Below are 25337 nucleotides of genomic sequence, written 5' to 3' on the forward strand. Positions count from 1 at the left end.
ATAATTCAAAAAAGGAAAAAATAATAGCTATGATCTCACTGAAATCTCATGCCCCGACACTGTTAGCACTTTTAAAATCCACTCTTCCTGTCTTTTCTGGGTGTGCATGTATATTTTTATGCTAAATAAAAATAGAATATTTTGTTCAATTACTTTTCTTGACAGAATTTGGACAGAGCCGTCGGTGTGAAAATAGCAATCTGTCCCCATATTTGCATCTTCATAAAAGTTCTTTCTTCCTAACATGTGGTCTTCCATGATGCATTACCAAGACTCAAAAAGTGGCATCTCTAGCCTTGTTTCTGTGCCTTTCACTGAGAGCATGCTACTCAGGTCAAGGGAATTTGTGATGTTTTCTGGACTGACTGTGCATCCCAATTTTTCTTTCCCACCATTAATCTAGAAATGGACGGCAGAACTGTGAGCACCAGATTTTTGTCCAAGCTCTGCTATTACTACTGGTATAAACTCAACAACTCAACTCCCTTTCTGGGACTCAGTATTCTCATCTGTAAAATCAGGGTATCAGACTACATTAGTTGTTCTCAAACATTATGATACCACAGAACATATTTTTTTCCTAAATTAGAAAATGAAAAAAATGAAAGCTACTTTGTTTGAAATGTGGAAACTGGAGTTCCACCTGCTCAGATTTCTCGATTTCTTGTTGTCTCGAAAGGGGGACACTGACACTTGAAATCATTTTTCAGAGTGTAAGAATCTGGTACAGAACCCGAGGAGGACAACAAAACTGAACTCTACTTCCTATTTCCACCTGGGGGAATGTTTCATTACCCTCTTAAAATCACCTCAATTGCATCTCAGTTTCAACGTGGTCTCTCTGGACATACAGACTTCAGCATCCAACTGCTCTCTCTATTCTGTGATCTTCCCATACCACAGAGGCTTGGAAGAGGCTGACATTAAATCCCAGCTAAGCCATGGCCATCATTTCTGAAAGTTTTGTGGCAATGTGAAACCTCCTGTCCTCAACCAAGGAGCCGAGTTTACACTGGGCCATGAGAGCTGCATGCAGGAAATATATAGGCAAGTGACTCCACTGTAAATTACAGTAAGCTAAGGTTTCCATCAGGTACAGATGTGATTTAGATTTTGTTGTTGTTGTTGTTTTGTTTTGTTTTTTTAATAAACCACCTGTCCCCTTACCAAAGAGCAGAGACATGAACCAGGGAAGGCTTTCTGGAAGCATTTATATTGGAAAGACAATGAGTCTCTTAAACAGAACCCTGATAAGTGAAATCATTTACTGACATAATTCTACAAATTACAGTTATTCAATCTGAAGCCACAGGTCATATGCATGTGTTATACTTTGAAGTCACACATCCCTTCTACTCCACACAATTACTTCACAATTTATTTACAAAATTATAGTTTCCTCCACACATCCCAATGGCATGAACTTTAAAGAGGGAATTTGGAAAGCCTAAAATTTCTGCAGGAAATGATCCATTTAAATAGTCTATATTTGATGACTCTATAGTCTATATTCATATTCATGACTATATTAACTGAGTTTTTTTCATCTGAGACGTTTTATTGGAATACATTATTCTGCTGTTGAGTGTCTTCTGCGGAGCTAAGAAAAGTGTAAGAAATACATTTTCCATATGTCTGTATATTTTAAAAAGATAATCTAATTTTTAAGAAAAGGTTTGGATGTAAACGACGAAACTGTTATCTGGCAATTTGTCTCTCCCACCCTTTGTATTTGTCTGTTATAGGAATGTCAAGCTTTGGGATTTGCGGGGAAGTGAGTTTCTACCTACAAAATCAGGAAGTATAAGGCGGGAATCATTCTTATAAACTGTTGTATGATGAAATGGGATTTGAAATACACTACCTGAGAGAGACGGAGGAGAGCCAACAGGAGTTGAAGGGTTTGATGAAAAGCTGTTGTTAGTGTGATCTGGAGAATAGATCTTAAAACATAGGGAGAAAAAAAAAAAACACTCTCATTCATTAAAATAATTCACATTTTTCTAAACTACAAAGTTGTCAATGCAATTCATTTAAAACTTACCAGTTACAAAATACATGTAACAATCAACTACATTACCAATATTGTCAAATGAAGAACTTAACAATTATTTTAATTTTTCAAAACAAGAATTACTGATGTGGTATGGGTTGGTGGGAAAAGAGCCAGGCTGGGGTCAGCAGACTTCAATTCAGCTCTTCGTTCCCACTGGAAGTGGGCAAGCCAGGCAGATACTCTGAACTTTCCTTTCCTCATTTACAAAATGAGGATCATTCCTAAGATATTTTGCCACTTGTTTGCCAGATTTAGGCATTTGATTCCATAGCATCAGAAGGCCCAGATGAAACAAAAACTTTTACTTAGGGCACAATGCTAATATAGTGTGAACTTTTTTAATGCTCCCAATGGTAAAAGCCAACTGAAGAGACAAAATCTTAGAGAAACAAATCTCCACTTACATTTATTTATTTATGAGATGGAGTCTTGCTCTGTCACCCAGGTTGGAGGGCAGTGGCATGATCTCAGCTCACTGCAACCTCTACCTCTCAGGTTCAAGCAATTCTCCTGCCTCAGCCTCCACAGTAGCTGGGATTACAGGCATGCGCCACCCATGCCCAGCTAATTTTTGTGTTTTTAGTAGTGACGGGGTTTCATCGTGCTGGCCAGCCTAGTCCTGAACTCCTGACCTCAAGTGATCCTCCCACCTTGGCCTCCCAAAGTGCTGGGATTACAGGTGTGAGCTACCACGCCCGGCCCTCCACTTACATTTCTAAATGACCATGTTTAGCTTTTGACTAAAATACCAGATATACTCTCTGAGACAATGAAGGTATGCCATTTTCTCATCAGGGAACATGCAAGAAATGTTCAATTTTAGCTTTCTGGCAGTAGCTGGGCAAAGCAGAGAATCTGAGTCTCCCAGGTGCCAATTATGTGACAATTCTTCATGGACTTCAGTCATTGTCTTTTTTTTTTTTTTTTCAAATGCCTCTTTCAAAGTGTTTTAGAACTATTCCTTGCTAAGACAGTCTTAGTTGGTCAATGTGCACCATTACTACGTTAGAGTAAAATATGACATCAGTATAAAAAACCGATAAACCAAAGGCCAGGAGAATATTCCCAAATCCATAATTGAGTCAGGCTTAGTACCATTGCGAGGATGAGAGAAAGAGACTATCTAGATACTGGAAGCTTCAGAGCCTTCTCAAATTTTCCAGTGACTGTTATGCACGAAAGCTAGCATTTTCTAAAAATCAAAGCTATTTGCCATTCATTTTCTAAAATTCCAAATGTCCACTTCTGATTAAAGTTCACCCTTTACAATGGTACATATGGAGTCCAAAGTCAATATTTCCTCACCGAAGCAAGTGCTTTCCCCAGAGCATCTCCAGTCTGGGAGCTGCCGGCTGCCCCGCTTCCTCTATTTGCTGCAAAAACAAAAGGCAGAATATGAAAACCAGGCAGTGAGACGTCTAACAATTTTCTATTCCTGGTCCATTTACTCACAATTTAATTGCATTTTTAATGCTAATTACAACACATTAATCTTTAATTAGCATTAATTTGTTTGCTGAGGTAGATGTCAAATATATTCATGTTACTTTTTTTACAGATAAAATATAAACCTGACACCTTGGTTTAAAGATAAAGGGGTTTCCTTGTTATGACTTTCCCCTTGCTATTGATGAGCTGGTGAATGTAGCAAGCTATGTGATGGTCATCGCTGACAAGTATGTAGTACTTTCAGGTATCTGGAGTCCTCAGAGTCTGGCTTTTCTTTATATTATTTTATAGTAAACGGAATTATCTTCACAAATAACTTCCACCTGTTTTCAAATAAATAGAAATTTGATACATAGCAAAACGGGGTATTCGTCTCATAGTTCCACAGTACACCAAACAAACAAACAAAAATTTCCACAACAGATCTGACTAACAAGGAGAGAAAATATGTTTAATGTTTTAAATAACATATATTCTCCACATATTTAAAAGTCTGTGTAAACACTAAAAAAAGTGAACTGGTATGCTACTAAAAGTCAATATGGTCTCAAATTCCAGAGATAAAGTAAGTCTACGTATTCATGAAGCTTATCTCTACTGCCTTAAACACTGGTATTTTTATCCACAGAAGAGAAGAACAAAGAGTATTGTGAATAATAAAAGACATATATTCCAGTATATAATTCAAAGCCAGCTTTCTTTAACATGTATCATTTGAAGGTATCTTGCCTTTAGAACTAAGTGATAAAATGGGATTTCCAGGATTCCTGTGAAGTCTTCAGTATTAACAGAATGCCTAGAACTTGGGGTATGTTGTATTTATTAAAGCCTCAACATTAGCAAATAGACATAGTATCTAAATAAAACCTATTAACGTTCTGGAGGAAAGTTTTTTTCACTATTTTGTGAAATAAGAAAAGAAAAGCTTAAATCACCCAATGAATCCAAGCAAAATTTCATTAAACAGGTATATAATTTAAAAGACTTGCCAGCTCCATTCTTGAACTAAGAGAGTCTTCTCAAATGTGTTGTCATCACCTTCCATACTTTTAAAATGCAGTAGTGGGGTCAGATCTTCAGTGGTCCAATTCTATGGCTTTTCCAGGTCATAATTTAATTCTCCTGACCTCTGCTTAGCATAGCTAATTTATGCTTGTTATTTTCATATATTTATATTTTGGCTGTCTCAGTTAGATAATTTTTTTTTTTTTTTTTGAGACGGAGTCTTGTTCTGTTGCTCAGGCTGGAGTGCAGTGGCACAATCTCGGCTCACTGCAACCTCCACCTTCCGAGTTCAAGCGATTCTCCTGCCTCAGCCTCCTGAGTAGCTGCGATTACAGGCGCATGCCACCACGCTGGCTAATTTTTGTATTTTTAGTAGAGACAGGGTTTCACCATGTTGGTCAAGCTGGTCTCGAACTCCTGACCTCGTGATCCGCCCGCCTTGGCCTCCCAAAGTGCTGGATTACAGGAGTGAGCCAAAGCACCCACCCGATAATGTTTTGATATATGCTTTATTTGGTTTACAAAATCCATACCCATATTTATTTGTTAATTGCTAAAATGCTGAAAGAAAACTGGCACATGATAAAAAGAACACAATTACCTTGTGATAAAACAAACTTCTTTTCCATATCACAAAGTTATGATATTAAAATACATGAGTCATTAGCACTCATGATAGGTATTGTATAAGCAAGTTCTTAGAAATGAGGGTCTGATATCATACAATTGGACCAGTGAGAGCAACTCAGATATCAATAGTATTAAACATATTTAATATAAGATAAAATACAACAAATTATATCTAGTGTGAAAACGAGAAGAATTTCTGTATTAAGGAGTCCTTTAAAAACTAAAAACAGGGATTGCAGGCATGCACCACTATGCCTGGCTAAGGCAGTAGAATCGCTTGAACCCAGGAGATTGAGATCGTGCCATTGCACTCCAGCCTGGGCAACAGGAGCAAAACTCTGCCTCAAACAACAAGAATAAACAAACCTAAAAACCATTATAAACAGAAAATAATAATTATGGGAAATATAGGTGACACTAACCTTTTTTCAGTATGCATTACCATCGTATTTGGGGGTACTTATCTTTTTTTTTTTTTCCTAGGAGCAGTATTTCTTATCATTATTATATACCTAAAAATTAGATCTACCAGCCAAAATAATTTGTGATATTTGCTTCATTTGAATACAGATTTTCACAAAAAGTTTGGAGCTACATTGGAAAAATCACATTATCTAACAAAGAACCTAAGCCAAAAAAGAACAAGATATTGCTTCATTACAGATAATATCTGCTACAGTAGTGGCTTTCAAAAGATTAATTCTTCCTTTAAACAACTTTAAAATGAAGATTATAAATAATATACATACATTTATGAAACTAAACAAAGTACTGAACACCAATAAAAATATTTTAGGAACATTTAAAAACTAAATATGTATGCCCCAAAAATCACACGTCAGAAGAGGCAAGATATTATGATCATTCTGATTTCTTTAGAACTATGCCTTTCTAACTAAACTTTCTATCAGTGCCTGTTTTATGCAGGGAGATATTATGACTCAGGAAATAGAATTAAAAATAGAATCAACTGCTTACCTCATCATGTCATGAAAATATTTCAGAAAACTACAAAGGCTACTCATGGAAATCACTGATAAGAACAGACTATTTTTTAACATGAAGCCATTTTACCTTGCAACAGCTGGAGTGCCAAACCCAAGGGCTTAAATTTCAAAGCAGTTTACTGGGGCCCGTTTGCCCTTTCACTTGGAATGCCTTTTGCTCTGGTCCAGGAAACACTGGAGAAGCTACATTTTCTAGATTCCCTGAACATGTTAAGCTACTTGGGTCTTTCTCTTACAGATTTCTCTTTTTATTTGTGTGACTGATATAACAAAGGGTATAACTGGAAAGTAAATATATTTTAATTCTCAAGTAGCAGAATTTTTTTTTTTTTTTGCATTGAGAAGTGGGCCATGTTTAGCAAGATACATCAAACCCGCATTTTCAGCTTTAATGTAAGAGGACTTGACTACTCTTTGAGGCCCAAGATTTTTATCAATTCATATTAGAGATGATCAAAATGTCCATGTAACAGAAATAAAGATGAAAACCAATGCATTTGCTTGGTAAAGACTTTATTGATTTCTACTTTTGGCTCTAATCAATTTATCTTGCCCAAGAGAAATATAATCAGTCCCTAAGTAGAGCTGTAACATACAAATGTGAATGGAAGATGAGCAGTTATTAAGAGGAACTGTAATTTTTGTAGGAGGCTTCGACACTGCCTGCCACCCAAGTATTGTTCAGATGGCTTGAACACAGGTGGTGTTGCTGGCTAGAAGATGAAGCAGAAAGAAGGGTTTTGTATCTTGGGCTACATGCTAGACCACCCTCTGTCTCAGTCTCAGCTTTGGGGAAATGTTCATTCCCATTAGAACACACCCTCAACAAAACAGTGGGATGAGCGGTGCCTTGGGATCAACTACTACAAATCAGAATTTGGAAAATGTGTTGCCCCTTTAACGCACACCCATTATCTAAGGCTGGGAACATCATGAAGGCATCAAAGGAATAAGAAGCACAATTCACACTGTGTTTGCTTGAGAGATGACTGCTTTCAAAGTAGGGTTTTCTAAACAGTGTCCGAGTGACCCTCATGTTATGAAACCATTAGAAACAGCATAACAATACCATGTGCTTATCCATAAAGATGACAAAAAGAGGGAGCATTTCCAGCACTCCTACTACAACCATTTCAAAATAAAAACTCAAGTATATAGACTACAATGCACTAATTTTTAACAAGAGGGATTCCTAGGAATTCAGGGGGAAGTTGGGCTTCCTAATTGTGCACAGGAAATAGAGGAGATTTAAATCAAACTAGTTTAATGTTCTCTGTTGGTGGTCTTGGTAACTAAGATGCCTTGACATTGCTGGATAAAATTCATATTACTCTTATGCTCTGTGCTTGTTCATCACCCGACTATTTCAAGGCTCAATATTCTCGTAAAATATAAAGTGAACATTATGCGACTACTCTAATAATAAAATTACTGTGAAAACAAGTCCTCAAGGGGAAAAGGACATAATGTTTCTACTAGACAAGCCACATACTAACATGTCATTCAAACATGTCATTAGAAATGAAAGTTCTAAGCCAGATTAATTCATGAACCAAATAGATATTCCAGGGTAATCTTTAGCATATGGTGTATTAAATCAATCTTGGTAGTCTCTTCCTTCAACACTGGTTTGAGGTTTAAAAACATGGAAAAAGACCATGTATTAGAAAGCAGGCCAGTTAAAGACTAATAAAACAATAATAGTTATTATAACCATTATGTTAGTTATATGACCAGTTCTCTCTGAGGGCAAGAGAGTGTGTGTAGCCTCAAACCACAAAGGGTCACACCCTGTGAATGTATACAGATGGTATGTCCCAATGGGGAGATAAAGCATTCTTATCCTTGAGCAGTCTCAGTGGTCTGTGCTATGGTAGGAGGTCCTCTTACTTCTTTCCATCAGGAAGGGCTACTGGATACTATTGCAAATAGGAAGGAAATATGTGGCTAACCAAATATTTATGGTTACTATCCTGTAGACATTCCTATTCGCTATAGCTGGTATCTAATAACGTACTACACTTCCTCCTCCGTATGTATGCTCAGATGCAGAGGCACTGAACTGCACTGCTTCTGAGAATGCCCAGTGGCATAACATTGAAAGAGTCTGAAGAACTGAGTAGAAGGTACTGATGCTGGTAACTCCCAAAGACCCCTGACAACTTCTCTCCTTAACTGGGTGTGTCACCAGCTGAACTACTGTGAATCCATGCTTGTGTCCCATACATTATATTCCTCTAACTGTAGGGCTAATTAGATGACCCTTTCAATTCAGAAAGGTCTAATATGATCTCCAGAGTGTGCCAGTGAGGCTTGAGAAAAGTAGTGGACTGTATGCGATGAATAAAATACCTTGTTCTACAATTCTCTTGAAAATCCATGGATGAATGTGTCATTAAAAAAACAAAAAAACAAAAAAACAAAACCAAAAACACACACACCTCATTAATGTAATCCAAGTAAACTTTATCATTCTTAAGGATTTCTCAAAAAAATGATATTGGGTATTACAGGGCAAAAGAAAACAAAGCAAGAAACACCCAGTCACTCCCCCAAGCCAAACAAATAGTAAACCTCAGTGGACATCTTCCATCTTTGAGATGCAGAGGACAGAAGAAGAAGAAAGGGAATGTGGTTACAGAGAGGTTCCTTTCTGAGAGTTCTAGAGCTTGTATCTCACCCCACATGCACTGCGTTGTTCTAGTGTCAGTTCAGGACAACTGCTGACCACCAGAAAGACATATTATAACATGACACTGAGACGAAGGGCAGCAGCCCTCTTCTAAACTGAAAAAGCAGCTTCCTAAGACATCAACACCCTGTATGAAAAGACTGCACTGTCTTGCAACTTTTTACCAAGAAAACGTGAAAAATGTGATGTCCATGTGTTAGTGCTTGAACCCCATTCTTAAGGCATTAGTATTGCTTACAGTCATTTTCTACAGAATCGTGTGTAATCTCAAACATGTGTCAGGCTATGTGTTCCCTATTTGCCAATTATTTAATTAGCTCTGTTTGTTCTTTGAGATACAGGCAACGTAATATTTCTTTACTTCCTGTGTTTCAGAATGAGTGAGTATATGCCAAATATTTTCAAAAGTCTGCAGATGTATCCTATTAATCCATACTGTTTGTTAGGGAAGTATCACTAACATCAGAAGAGAAAGCTTCTCTTCTTGTTATACAGACACACTGCCATCACTGACTTCTACCACACTCGAAAAATCAAATCAAAGCCTAAGAGAACTTAAATGTGAAAAAACATGGGCCACTCAGACATCACGCAATACTAAGGCTTATTATGCTTAAATTTTCCTCTGCATTTTCACGTACGCAATTGGTGAAAATATTATTTTAAAGAAAAGCATTCTCGAATGTTCTCCCTTAAAGTAACCTTAAAGTAAAATCTGTATTTATGCATAATAATAAAGGTTTGCGCCTACAAAATGCTGAATTACCATGTCTACCTATTTCCTGAAAGATTATGCATCTTTTTATCATTCTGCTGGTGGATTTTGACAAGTGCATCCATTATATGAAATAAATTTCTAGAAAGCCCTTTCCTGAGTTCTAAAAATCTCATACTTTTGTTTTTAAATTATAGCACTTTTATTATTGTCAAGACCCTTAAATAAGGCCCTATGGTTTTTAACAAGTTAAGTCTGTTCTCAGCATACAGAAGTCACCTATTGCTCCACTCTGGCTAGACCAACAAGTGGATTCTCCTGTTCATCCACAAACTAATGACAATGACCAGCTAAAACCAAGCAAAACTCATTCCCACTGAGAGTTGTGGCTAAGCTGTCTACAGCTCATGGAGATAACCACCCCATTTCCTGATATGTCCTTTCCAAGTCATAGTGCCTCTCTCTCAAGAGGACTGTTTTGCAAATCAATCAGAAAAACTTTTTTTCAAACAGCGCCTAAATATGTTTTCCTCAACTCAAGGTTCTGCTCCACCTTCATACCTTCCTAAAAAAGAAAATTACTCAAACCACAAGTAGACAGGAAATCTGTCATGTAAAAGGATGAATGACCGGTCATCCTTCTTCATAACCAGACCTCATGACTGCAGAAAGGGGCTTTCCATTTGTCAAACCACACTGAAGTGAAATATGCTTTTCTCACTCTTTCAGTTCTGCACTGCTTTCTTTCTTCTTGTTTTTCAAATCTGCCAAAACTGCATTGATAGCTAACAAACTTCCCCATGTGACCTCTGTCTGTAGCTCTCCAAGGTCAAACTGATGCAACATATTTGTAGAAGCTTGGTTAGGAAAAGTTAAAAAAATGGAAACTCTCTCCTCAATTTGCTTCTTAGACACGATACTGGAGTGGAGAGGCTTCGAGATGGCTCATCTCAAGAGTGAAATATATTATTGAATAAGCAGAGAGGGCATTATTGAGGCAGAAATTATATTTCCAACGTTTCAAAACACATCTCTCCTCCTTCATGAAAAACGTTCCTACATAAGTGATTCACGCCACTTCCCCAAATTCTACACACTCTCTAAAGAAAACAAGTACAAAGAGCTAAGAGGACTCAACAGCACCATTATTCTGTTGCGCAATCTTCTCTCAAAGACATACACTGAGTGTTCTCCCCACTGACGCTCTAAGAGTGACATTCAGGCCAAGAAAGGAGTTAGTTTGAGCAAGAACCACAGAAAGTGATCACCTGAGAAGTCTGAGGTTTTAATAAGACCCTGGTGCACTAAGCTTGCTGCTCATCTGAACAACAAGGTGTCAAAGCTGGTTCAGAAGCAGGTAGCTATCTCCCCACCAACTCCACCTCTACCCTCCAGGGGCAGCTGGACATCCAGTTCAGTTCATTCCTCGAAGTGGGAATGCTGATCGGGGAACCACCTGTCCTACGGAAAAGACCACAGTGAACATCATGATAAGAGTATGATGGCTCAGTTCATGGGGGCAGCATTCTTCTTGAATCTTAACTTACTGGTAAATGTCCTTGGTAAAAATAAATTAATTAATTAATTAAAAGCAGCAACAAATAATTTCTGGCCAACTGATGCCCAGGCATCTCCTCTCTCATAAGTGAACAAATACTTCTTCCCCTCTGAGGGACTCCACAGTGTCACATTCTCCAGAAGATTAACCTCATGGAGTTATTGTCAGTCACCTGAGAATTTCACATTAACCAGTCCTCGGAAGACAGTGGCACACCATGGATAAAAGCCTAGCACAACGACTGCATTTTTGGGAAGTGGTTGATAACTACCATTAAGAATTATTCTGCTTTGTAGCTCCTAGTCTCACTAGGCTCGTCTTATGACTTTGTTCACTCTTTTTGAATGTGAAGAACAAGATAGTTTTGGTCTGTTTGAACCCTTGTTCAATCTAATGACTCGCGATGGAGAACGTAAATTTCAGTGTCTTGTGACCAAAAATACGGTTATGCTCAAGCCAGTGATTTTACTTCTGATTGGTTCATTTGTGTGTTCATTCTGTTATGTGACTAATATTTATTGCCTAATTGCTATTCAGTTATGAAAGGGAAAAAGAGGTCCTTGATGATTAAACCCTGACACTGATTGTCGGTATCAGAATTGGCATTTCTGTGACTCACCCATTATACTGTCTGTCCCGTTGGCAGGAGGCGTACAGGAAGAGGTGCTGTAATGGTTTGTGCCACTACGATGGAAAGTGGACATCGGAGGAAGACTGGAATTGATGTCTGCTGAGGAGTGTGATGGATAGCTCTATAGCAAGAAGCAGAAAAAGGTGGCCATATTTAATCATAAGGTATTCAGTGAGTTATTTTCAAATACTTTTCTCACAACTCTCTATTTTACAATGGAGACAGCTATTAGAATTTCAAAATAGCCAAGAATATATCTTGCTTAGATCTGACAGCTTTCATTTTTCAAATAATAAGTTATACAGAAACACAGTTAGCTTGGGTTTGCATCAACTGTGGAGGAATATAATGGCAATGAGGGGCATTGAGAAATGATCACAATCTTGAAATCTGCAGATTACTGTTTAAAATCATCTCCAGGGTTTCAGCGGCATAAAAGACCACTCTACTATTAATTTTTTTGTGTGGCCTGCTGATCAAGTGGAAAAGATTCCACTATATAATGAATAAAACAACATTATGATCCACAGGGCTTATATTACATTTCATCCTGACTTTCTTGAAACTAAATGGCAAAGACTAACCAGTTTCCAATCTTCTTCTTCCCAAATTAAATTATTATTTTTGAACCCCAGCAACAATAAAATTTAGTAAATAAAAAATTTAAAAAGCACTAATGGTTAAATATCTCTCTTACTCATCAATATGTAACCATTGACTATACTGAATTAAATTAGGACCACATGACTTATTTTGGTTTGAGTCCTTTCTTTACATACCCCACCTACAAGCAATCCTCATATAGCTGGCAATGAAAGAACAACATCTTTACAGAATCATTTGGTTTAAGACTCTGCTTTGAGTTTAATTATTACATTAGTTTTCCAAATAAGCTGCCTTTCTTGGGTATGCCACAGTGCCTGTAAGGTGGCAAATTAGTTGCAATCTACCCATCTGCTTGGGAATGAACAGATCACTAAAATGGACATAGTAATTTACAAAAACGTGCTGAGCTATTTTGATAAAAAGCAGCTTCAAAAGTTATTCTCATAGGCATCTGAATGTGTTATGTAAAGTATTAAAGCTAAAATACACTTTTTCTTCATATGCAATATATTAATGGACTATGAGGCTTTATTGTATCATTATTGGAAACGCTCTTAAAATTGTTTTTTTTCAAAATTAGAGATTGAATATGATGCTGATAGTCACGGGTATTTAAAACCCAAGCATTTGCTCAGGAGGAATGAAATGATAGTCTCTTGAGTGTTGCCCTATTTACTCTGTGAGATCCATCTTGAATTCTACCTCTTTCTTGAAGAGTCCCTAACTACCTCCAACTCTTCCACCATCTCTTCTCTCTGGGTCCCTAATGCACTTACATTCTGCACTATGCTCTTTAACACTTAATTATATTTTGCCTTTCATTTCTTGCTCTTTCTAATGTATTTTCACCTATATTGTAAACTATTTAAAGGAATAGAGCTTATAGTTCTGCATCCCACAACCTGCGGCTAACTACTGAACACATAATTACACCATATGCTCAATGAACAATTGGTTAACAGTTAGAATTTAATAAACAGTGGATTGAAGTATAACTTATTTGAGAGCCAACTAGTCTAAGGAAATGAATCTATGTATTAGAGGTAGGATTTTCAATGATACATGAATGTTTTTGAAAATATTACCTCTGGAAAACCAAAACAGCCCAACTTAAAGGACGTCAGTAAAAAAGTTAAGATGATGCCTTTACATCTTTCCAAGTTCCTGAGAATGCCTTCCAAATTTTTAAATTCCATGGACCTCTTTCTTTCCTTGACCCCAAAATTCCTTAGGCTACCTGTTAAACTCACTTCTACTTGCCACTTAATGAATGGTAGGTAGTCCATGGAATTTTCTCCAATGAAAATAATAGTGGGCTCATTCCATAGTACAGCTAATCTGAAAGCTTAGCAGGGATAGAGCTATTTCTGCTATAGAGGTAAACACTATAAGAAAATGGAGGAAAAGAAACAGAATGTGGAAAAAAGAACAAAAAAACAGATGACGGGCCGGGCGCGGTGGCTCACGCCTGTAATCTCAGCAATTTGGGAGGCCGAGGCAGGTGGATCATGAGGTCAGGAGATCAAGACCACAGTGAAACCCTGTCTCTACCAAAAATACAAAAAATTAGCTGGGCTCGGTGGCGGGCGCCTGTAGTCCTAACTACTTGGGAGGCTGAGGCAGGAGAATGGCGTGAACCTGGAAGGCGGAGTTTGCAGTGAGCTGAGATTGCGCCACTGCACTCCAGCCTGGGCGACAGAGCAAGACTCCATCTCAAACAACAACAACAACAACAACAAAGAGATGACTAAGTTTAACTTCACTTCTACACAGTCCTATTCCATGTGGAATTTCTGAAGAACAGACGAACTACAAATCAGTCTGAAATGTACAAAAATCAAAAAAAGAGGAAAAGAATAATAAACATTTAACTAACTATAATAATCAGAATATGAAACAAAACAAAACAGATAGTCACATTGGTGAGAATCTTTGGGCCCTTTTAACTTTATGTAAAACGGGCAGTAATTTGGGATTTGATGAAGGGTTAATGCTGAGTTCACAGAATAAAAGGAAAAATTAATCCCCATAGATTATAAAGATGGAAACCAATGAAATCCATGCAAATCAGTTATTTTTAGAGATTCACAGAAAATTAGATGCTGAAATAAACTAATGAGATTTATAACTAGATTATTTTACATTAAAAACTATCTTGAAAACTACTGTCATTCAGAGATGTAATAAATACACCAGAGAATAATGTCTCTTTTAGAGGATTTAGGGATCAACTATAAGAGGTCCTCTTAGTCTCTCAATCCAGCTATTACTGTCTTTCCTGCTTGCTACAAAGGACATGAGGAGTGTGACAAAGTGTGAGGCTTTACATGCCCACTATTCATTCATTTTAACTTGTGATGCCCAAGAGTAGTGTATTTTGTGTCTATTAACAAAGTAACTGTTGGAAATGTTTCCATTAGTGATATACTGGTTGATAATTCAAAGATTGGAAAAATATAATAACTGGTGCACATAAATAAGAATAAAATCATGCTTTGGGTTTGGGCAGGATTTCGCAACCTTGGCACTACTGAACCTTGGCACTACTAATTCTTTGCTGTGGAAGCTCTCCCGTATATGACGTCATGTTTACCAGCACCCCTAGCCTCTATGCACTGGATTCCAGTAGCATCTAGTCCCTAGTTGTAACAATGAAAATGTCCCCAGACATTGCCAAGCGTTCCCCAAAGGGAAAAACTGCCATCAGTTGAGAATTACTGAAGCAAGTGTTTATGTTACAAAAAAATAAAAGACAACAGAACTTCCTTTAAAGGAAAATTCCAGATTCCTAGGACTGTTTCGCCCTGTAGTGCAAAGACCATGCCTAAATCATGCCAGACAGTGAGGACTCTACCCTGTTCTTAAAAAGAACCCTGCCAAGTCACTCCAAACGTAAAATTATCTACAACAACCCATTCCAAAGCTTAATCGCAAACTCCATTCATCTGAGTGATTTTGTGTGGGTATCTGTAACACAGTAATGATTAACTGTGGGATTCTGTTGGACAGGCTAAAACTGTAAAGGGGATTTAAAGACTAAACGTCGGTAACTTGACAGTTGCTACTGAAAGTATGTGGATCTGAAGTTTTATAATTACACATTCTGTTATAACATGGCATAAAGTGATGAAGGCAATGATGTTTTTAAAATGTTTTATCTTTAGAGATAATATCAACTTGGCCAAATTATCCCCCAAATAATCCAGGAACAGCACTTAGCTTTTTCTTAAACTATCCCTTTGTTTAGTATGGGGCTAGCCAGATGCTAAGAATAAAATTATAAGGAACTACCATTATTTTCAACTGAAATGACACCAACTGCTACTGTATATTCAAAGTATTCTCAGTGTCAGATTCTTCTAAGTCACTTCAGTAAAAGATTTTCAGATGGTTAAATACTGCAAGTACAATGATAACCAGATACAATAATTCAGTAGTTTCACTAACAGTGGGAAAATTCATTAGTATACGTTACAAGATAGCTTATTCATGTCCCCTTTAAAACAAAAACTCTACTCTCTGAAATCTGTTAACTGATCAGATGAAAAATGAAAATCCTGTGTTTTGTGATAGGTAAATGGCATTGCAAATATAGCTTCTGATATAGCCTATTGGGTTACTACTTCAAAATGCTCTTTTCTCTCTGGTTGATAATACTGCTTTGGTTCTGTAAGACTTTTTCTAAAAGGAATATAGTTGGTTTCCATTTTGAAATTACACTCTTTGTGCATGGAAGCACATTTTAAAGCTGCTTCCCAAGCAGTGAACCGGACTAGGATAAAATCAGATCGCCTAACTCAAAACTCTCAAGAATGACAGGAAAAGAAAGAAACACAGAAGGGAAGAAAAATTAACGTCAAATGGGCAACTCTTAAAAGAACTGAAATTTCAACATGCTGGTATAGTGCCTAAAACTTTTATTTGTAATCAAAACGTTCCTTGCTCATAGGACACATATAGTTTTGACTGATGATGAGTTCCCAGAGAATTGGAAAATGATGGTGGAGAAATGAAAATTTTAGCCAAAACGAATTCTAGCATAATAATAGTTGATATAGTTGACATTTCTCTAAGCTTTCACTCTAATATCTCCAAATAGGAGGTGGGTGAAGAGAAAATTTGAAAACAAGTCATCTGCTATTTACTGGAAATGTGCTGAAATGTGAGATAGTTTGTGATTTACACATTCAGTCTTGGGAGATGATACAAAAAGGCCCATTCCATTTCCATTGTTTGCCTCTCAGGAATGTACAGGCTAATTGACTACTAAGGCATCTCCACCACTAGGAACAACTAAATATGGATTTTCAAGGATATCAGAAATCTTCACTTCTGGAATTTTTTTGATTATTGGAGTAGGATATCAGATCCTGTATATGTACTGGTTAAGCAAAAGAGAGCAAAGACCACATGAATCCAGAATGACTTCCTTTATCAGAACAGAGAAAGAAACCTACGTGTGGATATGAGAAGAAAAAGGGACAAATGCAAGATGAAGAGTAGTGGTGTAAGTACCACCTAGGATCACTGGATTTCCCATATGCTTTCACATTTGTAGGATTTGAGGTTCACATATTAAGCTATGTTCTTGCACAAGGGATTCAAATTTCATCTTATCTGCATCCCAAATCTCACTCAAGATCTAGGCTCTTTCCTCCCTTTAATGACAGACTTAAGTTCAACAGTGGATTCTGGGCTGTGGTGACATTTAAGGCTAGAAGAAAGTCAGTTGAGTTGTTTCCTTCAGGATAAAGAGACATACTATGACAGATGAATGTAGGTGATGGACAGAGTGCAAACGTTTAGTAATGAAAGACTTAACATTCTAGAGCCCAGCAGTTTTCACCTGGAGTGAGGCAAAACACAGTATGAGTGGCAGGCTAGGATGGGAATTAAAATACTGAAAAATGGGAATCTGATCTATGTAGAAACCTCATGCTTTCTCTTACTGATGGAAGTCTACAGAAAATATAAACTTCTTCTTTTGGATACATCACAACAGGCCAAAGCTGACATAAGCCAGTCAAGGGGAAATTAAATGCTCCTGGGTGATGCATATAACCTACTGACCATCACTCTGCCCTCTGCAGTACATCCTTTGAAACCACAGATAGCAAAAAATGACCAGGAACCACCATGTTAAGATTTTGCAACTTAAATAAGTATCTATTTATGTACTCAAGGAAGCTGACATTGTGATAAAGAAGGCACAGAGCAAAACACAATAAACAAAAGAACAATGCCAGAGAGAATCTGGAAGGATTTACAAAGGTGATCTGATCCTGTTATGTCTTTGATCACAGAAAGAATACAACTTAAGAACAATGGGTGTGTGCAATTTTTGCACTTATTTGCAGAGTCCTTGTGTACATGCATGGAAAGACAGAGGATGAAGTATAATAAACTAGCTGTGATATTCCCATTATCGTGTACATCTGCCTTACCAAACGTTCATGTGGATGCAGGCTACAGTAGCTGCTGGACTGTGGAATATGAGAAGAGTTGCCCAACATTCCTGCATAGCCAGGCTGATTCATCCCACTGGAGGAGCTCCAAGGGTCACTGCTGTGATGGCCATCTGTAAAGGACAAAGAGAACCATGACTTTCTGAGGCATTCAGCCTTGCCTTATAGAATAGGGTTTTTTCATATACTTGAAAATGACTGCCTGTTGTGTTATTCATCTTTGTGTTTGTTAGCTGATTACATCAGAAGACAGTCATCATTTCTTCCCAAGTGGCTCTATATTGTCAAACAAATATAAACACTTAAAGTTAAAGTGTTCTTGGTAAAAATTCAACTGTAAAAGAACAACAGAGCATACTTCTACCACGAATTATGTCAAGTCAGCAAGGTAATTACTGCTAAAGGAAACATTTCTTAGAAGTCTTCTAACCCTTTTTTCTATGAAAACCAACTAAAAAGTTAAATTGTTCCTAAACTTTGGGGTGAAAAGTATTTGAGAAATTACAAAGTTGACAAGTTTTAAAAACATATAAAGAAGTATTAATTTAAAAAAATCTTAGGTTGAAAATGTTTAATTTCATTTTTAACATACGCAATAGAATTAAAGTTGGAATTTTAATTATATTATGGCATACAGAGAAGATGAATCTCAAATATATAGTTCTTAGGATATTTTATTTGTATTTTTTGGTGTATAGCTATATAGCTATCTTAAACCTTCAGTAGCAATCCAAAGGGTACACACACGCACTAGGTGGCTATTATATTACAGATAATTTTGAGAGTCTCTGGATTTTATAAAATGATTTATGAATTATAGAGGTTTAAAATTATATAAAGTATCTTTCAATATGAGGTTAACCTTTTGTTAACACCATTATTAAAAACATCCCTACAGATTTTTTCATTCTCTGGGCCTGTTGGCCTACAGGTTATTATTAATAATTGCTATTGTTTAGGTTTGGTTTCCCAAGCTTAAGGGAAAAGAAGATCTACATTACTGCTAAATTCATTCATTTTTTTCTTTTTTTCAATACTTTAACAAAAAGTATTGAGTACTAGGTATATACCAGGCCATCAGCTGGCTGTTAAATGTATAGCAGATATTGCTTCCTTGAAAATAAGATTATTTTTACCACAACATTTTATTTAATAAAGGCCTATTAAAAAGTTAGGAAATAGAAAAGTTAAATCTGACACTGTATTTCATGAAGCTCTTTTTCACTGAGTTCTTAAATCCAGAAGTTCGAATTTTGGAACTGGGCTCATTTCAGATTGGGAGGAACAGTTTGTAGATTCCTCTCTTTAAGAACCATGCAAGCAAAATCATGTCTGTGATTTTGACAACTTCAGAGTTTTAACTAGAAGATGGAAATAGAAGTTAAAAATAAGAGGCCACAGTAGTGAGTTTACAATATGCCCCAGACAGTTTCTGAATATCTTTCACCTTAATTGCATATTCCTTCAAGTATTGAATTCTCAGGGCACCAAGTAACCCTCTACTGAAGGGAAGCTGATATGGGACAGAACCGTGATGCAACTTGCTTCTGTGGCCACGATGTGAAAACACAGGATTTTTAAAAAGTTATCATTCATGTACTTGAGCTTTTGTCCTTAGATTACGAAGGTTTAAATATTACCTTAAATTCAAATATGAAGTTCAAGACCACTAACATTTTAAATAGATGGCACACATGACAAATAAATTGAAAACATATACCACTGAACAAAAGTCTCCTGACAATGTGATACACTGGGTGGCAATGCATTTAGGACTGTTAACACAGAATATTCTGCTTGATGCAGACTTATAAAAATACATATTCTACATAAATTATGCTTTTCACAGTAAATTAATATTTATCACATCCCATGATCTTGGCATAATGTTGTTTTGAAAGAATAGAATTAGACGTGTGCAAATTAATTGTGCTCATCATAAATGTCAACTCAATTTTTTTTTTTTTTTTTTTTGCTTTTTGGGTGTGCATATGCAGAGAAACAAATTTGTTCCCCATATTTTGGGTGGTCTGCTAGGGAAAGGAGCCTACTGATTTAATCTACCTGGCCTACCCAGCAATGTGCACCCTTTGAGAAAGCCACTTTCCTGGGCAGATACAAGAAATGTATCCTTCCACCAATTTTTTCAATCAAAATCTGTTTTGTGTAATGGATCCTTGAGTTGCCAATCTCTGTAAACACCTGTAGGACAATATCTCCCACTGCTCACCAAAGAGGGGACTGATGCTGAGGTAGCTACTGTTTACAGCTGAAGGTGATAAGCTTTTTGTCATGGCACAAAACGCACCGAGGTGACATAGCCTGCTGTGTCCCTTTGAGAGTTACACCTAGGATGGGTCACAAAGATAAAGGACTTCTGACACATGAGCTCTATTATGTGTGGAACAACTTCTCTCTATTCCCAAGGGAGCCATTCCACCCAATTTTATAAATTTCCATGGAATTTCACATGTGAACTAACAAACTAAAAGAGCTAACACACTGAAGGGAAGGAAGATTAATATCTTTTAATGAGAACGACTTTGAGTGTGTCCACTATAATCAGGCTGCTTCCCTGGTACTCTCTGCCGCAAATGTGCTCCCCTTCCTGTGACATGGCCCTTCCTAGAGGTGCATAAAGAAAGAAAACCCATGGCCCGTAGACACGGCTTATACAAATAAGGTTTTTATACCTGGGCAAAAAGAGTTAAATTTTTGCACACAGGGGTTCTTGGTAAATTCCTCATCTAAATTCAGGGCATTAACTTGGTAACAAGATAATTACATTAGAAATAAGTGCCACACACATATCAGGATGGAGTCCTTAGGAGCATACTCCAAGTGGTTCATTCTTGAAGTAGCTGCTGTCATTTCAAACATCTTGGTCTTTTTAAAAATTTATTTATTTATTTATTTATTTATTTATTTTTATTTTTATTTTTTTTTTGAGACGGGGTCTCGCGCTGTGTCACCCAGGCTGGAGTGCAGTGGCGCGATCTCGGCTCACTGCAAGCTCCGCCTCCCAGGTTCACGCCATTCTCCTGCCTCAGCCTCCTGAGTAGCTGGGACTAAAGGCACACACCACCACACCCAGATAATTTTTTGTATTTTTAGTAGAGACAGGGTTTCACCATATTGGCTAGGATGGTCTCAATCTCCCGACCTTGTGATCTACCCTCCTTGGCCTCCCAAAGTATTGGGATTACAGGCATGAGCCACTGCACTCGGTCACATCTTGGTCTTTTTTGAGCAGCAGAAAGGTATACACTATCCGTGGCAAGACTAAAAGCTCAGTGTAGGGACACACATCCATGTATTTAAACATACTGGATAATTCCGTATTTTCTATATTTGTCTTCTCCCCCAAAAGTTGGGTCTTTTATCCTAAACCAGTTACTATGTTGGGACAGAACTTTCACCATGTAATATTCCAGTCTGTGGTAGGTTACTTCATCTTGCAGCCTTGTTCTTACCTACGAATTAGTAAGTGGATGAAAATTTTACATAAGGTTATACATTAGGCCAACTTGTTCCCAGCTGGCTAAATCCAGGATGTTCTAAACATACATGAAGATGAACCACTTCTAAACTAACAGCTACATCGTCTTGGGAATGGTGAATATGCTGAAATGGTTGGTCATGCGTGGAAGACCAGCAGGAGCATTGGCTCTACGTGAAGCAGATCAATCTAATCTTAACCCATTACTGCTCAAAGGGGTTTAATTGTAAAGAAAGGCCTAGTACAGTTTTAATTAATAATCAATTTTTAAGGAATTCAATTCCTAAGAAGAGTATGACTTCAAAAATTCTACACGTGTCTACTATTCCACTTCTTTTGCCCTATCTGTGACATTAAGTGACCCAGGAAAATGCTACCCTGTGGCCTTTCCCTCAGAAGCAGCAGCATCTTACCTTGCATGAAGAAGGAGCTAGGGAAAGTGCTGGTTGCTGGTTTGGAGGAAGGATAGCCTGGTGAGTCCCTATTGTAGTCGGCAGTGCTTGCTGATGGAGCATAGACCTGAGGAGAAAGAACCAACTGAGTTTTGCTTTTTGCATTGACCAAAGCATCTGAAGCTCCATTCTTTTATAAGAAGTAGGCAGAAAGTGCTACATTTCTACTCTTTCCAGTTTAAATCTGAACAAACCCTAGAAACAGTGCCCTTTCTGAACACACTAAAACAAAACAAAACAAAACAAAACAAAACAAAACAAAATAAAAGCTCAGTGTATTTGTGTGAATAGAAAATAACCAGGTGTGTTATATTCCAGTCGATGTAAACCACGTCTAGCTGTAAATACGCTGTATAATGCCCATAGGGTAATCCTGTGAGTCTAAGCACTTCTTTCTTTTTCTTCTAAACACAGATGGTCCATAAGCATATAAAAAAGGTAAAAACAGAAAGACCTGCATCAAACCTCTTCAAATGGTAGAGTAAAAACTCTACCTTTCAATTAAAAGTTTCACTTTTACAGAGAGGAGGTAGGGAGGGGAGGGGGGAGCAGACAGAGAGAGAGAGAGAGACACAGAGAGAGACAGAGGGAGAGACAGAGAACACAAATGAACTATCCAAACCACAGAAAATGATAAATATATCTTAGAATATTAAATTCCCACAGTGTCAGCTTTTTGCAGAGATGCATGAAAAAGGCCATTAAAAGCCTGGATCTACATAAGACCACCAACAATCAGCGTATGCAAAGGAAGCGGGAGGAGGGAGCCCTCCTTTTTCATGCTTATTATATTTGTGTGTACAATAAACTTAAAAAGTGTGCCAAAAACCTAATTTACTTACATTCATTTACTAATACTCATGAGACTTGGGAAATCAATTCTTTATAATAATAGCCTGTGTATTTTCTTGTTTATGTTTTCTTTAAACAGGACAGCATATTAGAAAAGCACAAATTCATAAGGTATAGTTTAACTTCAATTGGTTTTCCCCCTTGCCTTTTCTGCTAAATATAATTTTTTTTAATCCCCATTTTCTTTTGCTCTCAAAGTTCCTCTCTCCAGATGGTCAGAAAGACTGAAACACTGTCATCCTCTTGATGAAAATGGATACCTTCCTGCCTCCATTTTGAAGCAGGCAGCAGCTCACAAAATTGGCAGTAAGCCTACAGTGATATTCACAGGTCACAGTAAAAGGAAAAGAAATTCATCAATAAAAAGGCAAGTGCAGGGTTACCAAAAAATAACTCTCATTTTTTTTACAGTGCACACAGAATAAACACCCCAAGAAAAATTATATAATTGCTCTCAGAACACCATGAATCATAAACTAAGCATTAATACAAGGTTTAGGATTTCACAAAGCATAGGTCCACAGAGACAGATGTGGGAAAATATGCATCTACATCCATACATCAAATAAACGCTACACATGCCCCAAAGTGCCCTTGAAAATTGGGAGGTCCTGGAGCTTTAAAAAAACAAAAACAAATCAGAAAAGCCCACTCACACTTTAGAAAACAGGGATTTTTCTTAAGGCACTAATGGATATAAGCCCTATATTTCACTGGACTTTATTTTGTGATTTTCATCACATTTTAAATGTATAAACGGTGATTTGCTTCTATTTCCAGAGGGCTTACAGTAAGGAAAAAAACTTTTTTGAGTATTTTTAAGAAACAAAGAATAAAACTTTGGCTAGGAATCCAAAAACAAATCAACAATCTAAGTTCTGTCAACCAAATCTCAGAATTTTCTTGAGAACTATTAACTAACAAACAGTTTGTGAATTACTACTAAAGGTATTTAGAGAAGGTCTTGAGAGAAAGCTAACAAGATGAAAGAAACATCACGGGAAAAGGGGAAATTGAAAACTGACAGAATGATTGTAGTGTGACTATAATATATCTACATGCTATTAGGCTGACAGCAATCTGTCCTCAGTATTAACATAAGCATAAGCTAAGTGTACTATGGAATATTCCCAAATTTCAGAAATCAATATATTTATTATAAAACTAAAAAGAATCTGTGACCCACATTATTAAATCGCCTTATGTTTTAAAACAAAATCTATTTTTTTCTATATACTGTACTTTTAATTGCATATTCTATTACATTATCCTTAAACATATATATCATTATGTCAACACCATTTGATGACACCTAATTTTTTTTTTTTTTCCAATTTGGATAGAATTACTTGGCATTGCTTTTGGAAGATAAGGAAAAATCTTTGGTTAATTTTGGTTATTTACAAGGAGGCTACCTTGACTATGAATTATAATCAAGCTCAAATATCTAAGAGTAGGTCACTTACCCCAAGTTCATAAATATTGGCTGCATGGAGAAGAGTATCTATGGGCTTGAAATGTTTTTAGGTTATATTATACTATGCAATTTCTATTCTTCTGCTGTTGTAGCCAATTCAAGACTTTTTAGATAAGATGAAACTCTTTGTTAATAGGCAATGGACCACTGTTTGTAGTTTTTTGTATAGACAATTTGTACATATTTTATACATTTTCTTTATATAATAATTTACAAATCAGGTACAATTTTATTCATCTTCCATTTAGATACTTTATCATTCTTATCTCAAAAGTTATTTTCAAGGTAAGATCTCTATATTTTTATTTATATAAATAAATAAATATCACATATAACTATACCTTTTTAGAGAAGGGAACCAACGAATTTTAGTTCAACCTCCCACATTTCAAATATAAGAAAACTCAATAATGAAATGGTCAAAGAAACATTACTCTTATTTTTCACCATTTGACAGGGTACTTTTATTTAGAATGGTGACAGAGACATAGATGGTATTTACGAAAACACCATGATCATAATATTCACAGTTCAGTTTATCTCTAATGGTTTAATCTTTCATAACCTGGATGACCAGTAAACTGCTTCATTATTTTTACTTCAGTTAACTCTTTTGCCAATTTCTCAATCAAGCTTTCAAAGTATGGGTTTCAATAAGGTATTTGATATTGACATTAAATTCAATAAGAAAAGCTCATATCCATTCAGTTTTTGGTATTATTATTCTAAGTATATAGAAAGTTTAACAACACAATTGTTAAATAAAATAGCTTCATTTAATCAATAGAATAATAACAAACATCCTAGATCTCTTCAAAGAGTTGAAATTATTTTTAATGACTAACACCAGAAAATGAGTCCAATCTAACATGAAATAAAAATCCCAAATTCTAGTATCATGTATTGGAGTGACCCCAATGATGAAATATGAGGAAAATCTAACAAGAAACAAATACCTATCCTTGAATTTTTCTCCAATAATATGCTTAGATCAAGGTGATCGCTGGCATTCTGATTTCTCCCACAAGAGTAACTAAAGAAGTGTGAAACTTTTGTTGTCGAAACTGGAAACGGAAAGACTTGGTGAAACTCATAGGTCACAGCCCTTTTAGTAAATTATTTGTTGAGTAAAAGCTTCATGGAAAACTGGTAACATAGTATATTTAATATGCAAAGTTAGCGCCATTTAGCGCCATTATCTCTTCTCTTACAATCCTGAATTTAGCAGACAATCATACATATA

At 36.6% G+C, this 25337-nt stretch overlaps 1 protein-coding gene across 38 annotated transcripts in view; it reads right to left on the minus strand.

Annotated features, from left to right (window-relative positions):
* TCF4 (transcription factor 4) overlaps window positions 1-25337 on the minus strand; it is a 366024-nt gene that overhangs the window by 34445 nt on the left and 306242 nt on the right. For all 38 annotated transcript variants that reach the window (XM_021930149.2, XM_021930143.2, XM_021930171.2 and 35 more), the window contains 5 exons: window positions 21727-21832; window positions 17794-17927; window positions 11732-11864; window positions 3362-3429; window positions 1865-1943 (listed from right to left, as the gene is read on the minus strand). In XM_021930149.2, coding sequence (XP_021785841.1) covers window positions 1865-1943; window positions 3362-3429; window positions 11732-11864; window positions 17794-17927; window positions 21727-21832 — 520 coding nt within the window. The remainder of the gene's footprint in view (window positions 1-1864; window positions 1944-3361; window positions 3430-11731; window positions 11865-17793; window positions 17928-21726; window positions 21833-25337) is intronic.

The sequence above is a fragment of the Papio anubis genome, chromosome 19 (genome assembly GCF_008728515.1).
Source record: "Papio anubis isolate 15944 chromosome 19, Panubis1.0, whole genome shotgun sequence".
Taxonomy (NCBI): domain Eukaryota; kingdom Metazoa; phylum Chordata; class Mammalia; order Primates; family Cercopithecidae; genus Papio; species Papio anubis.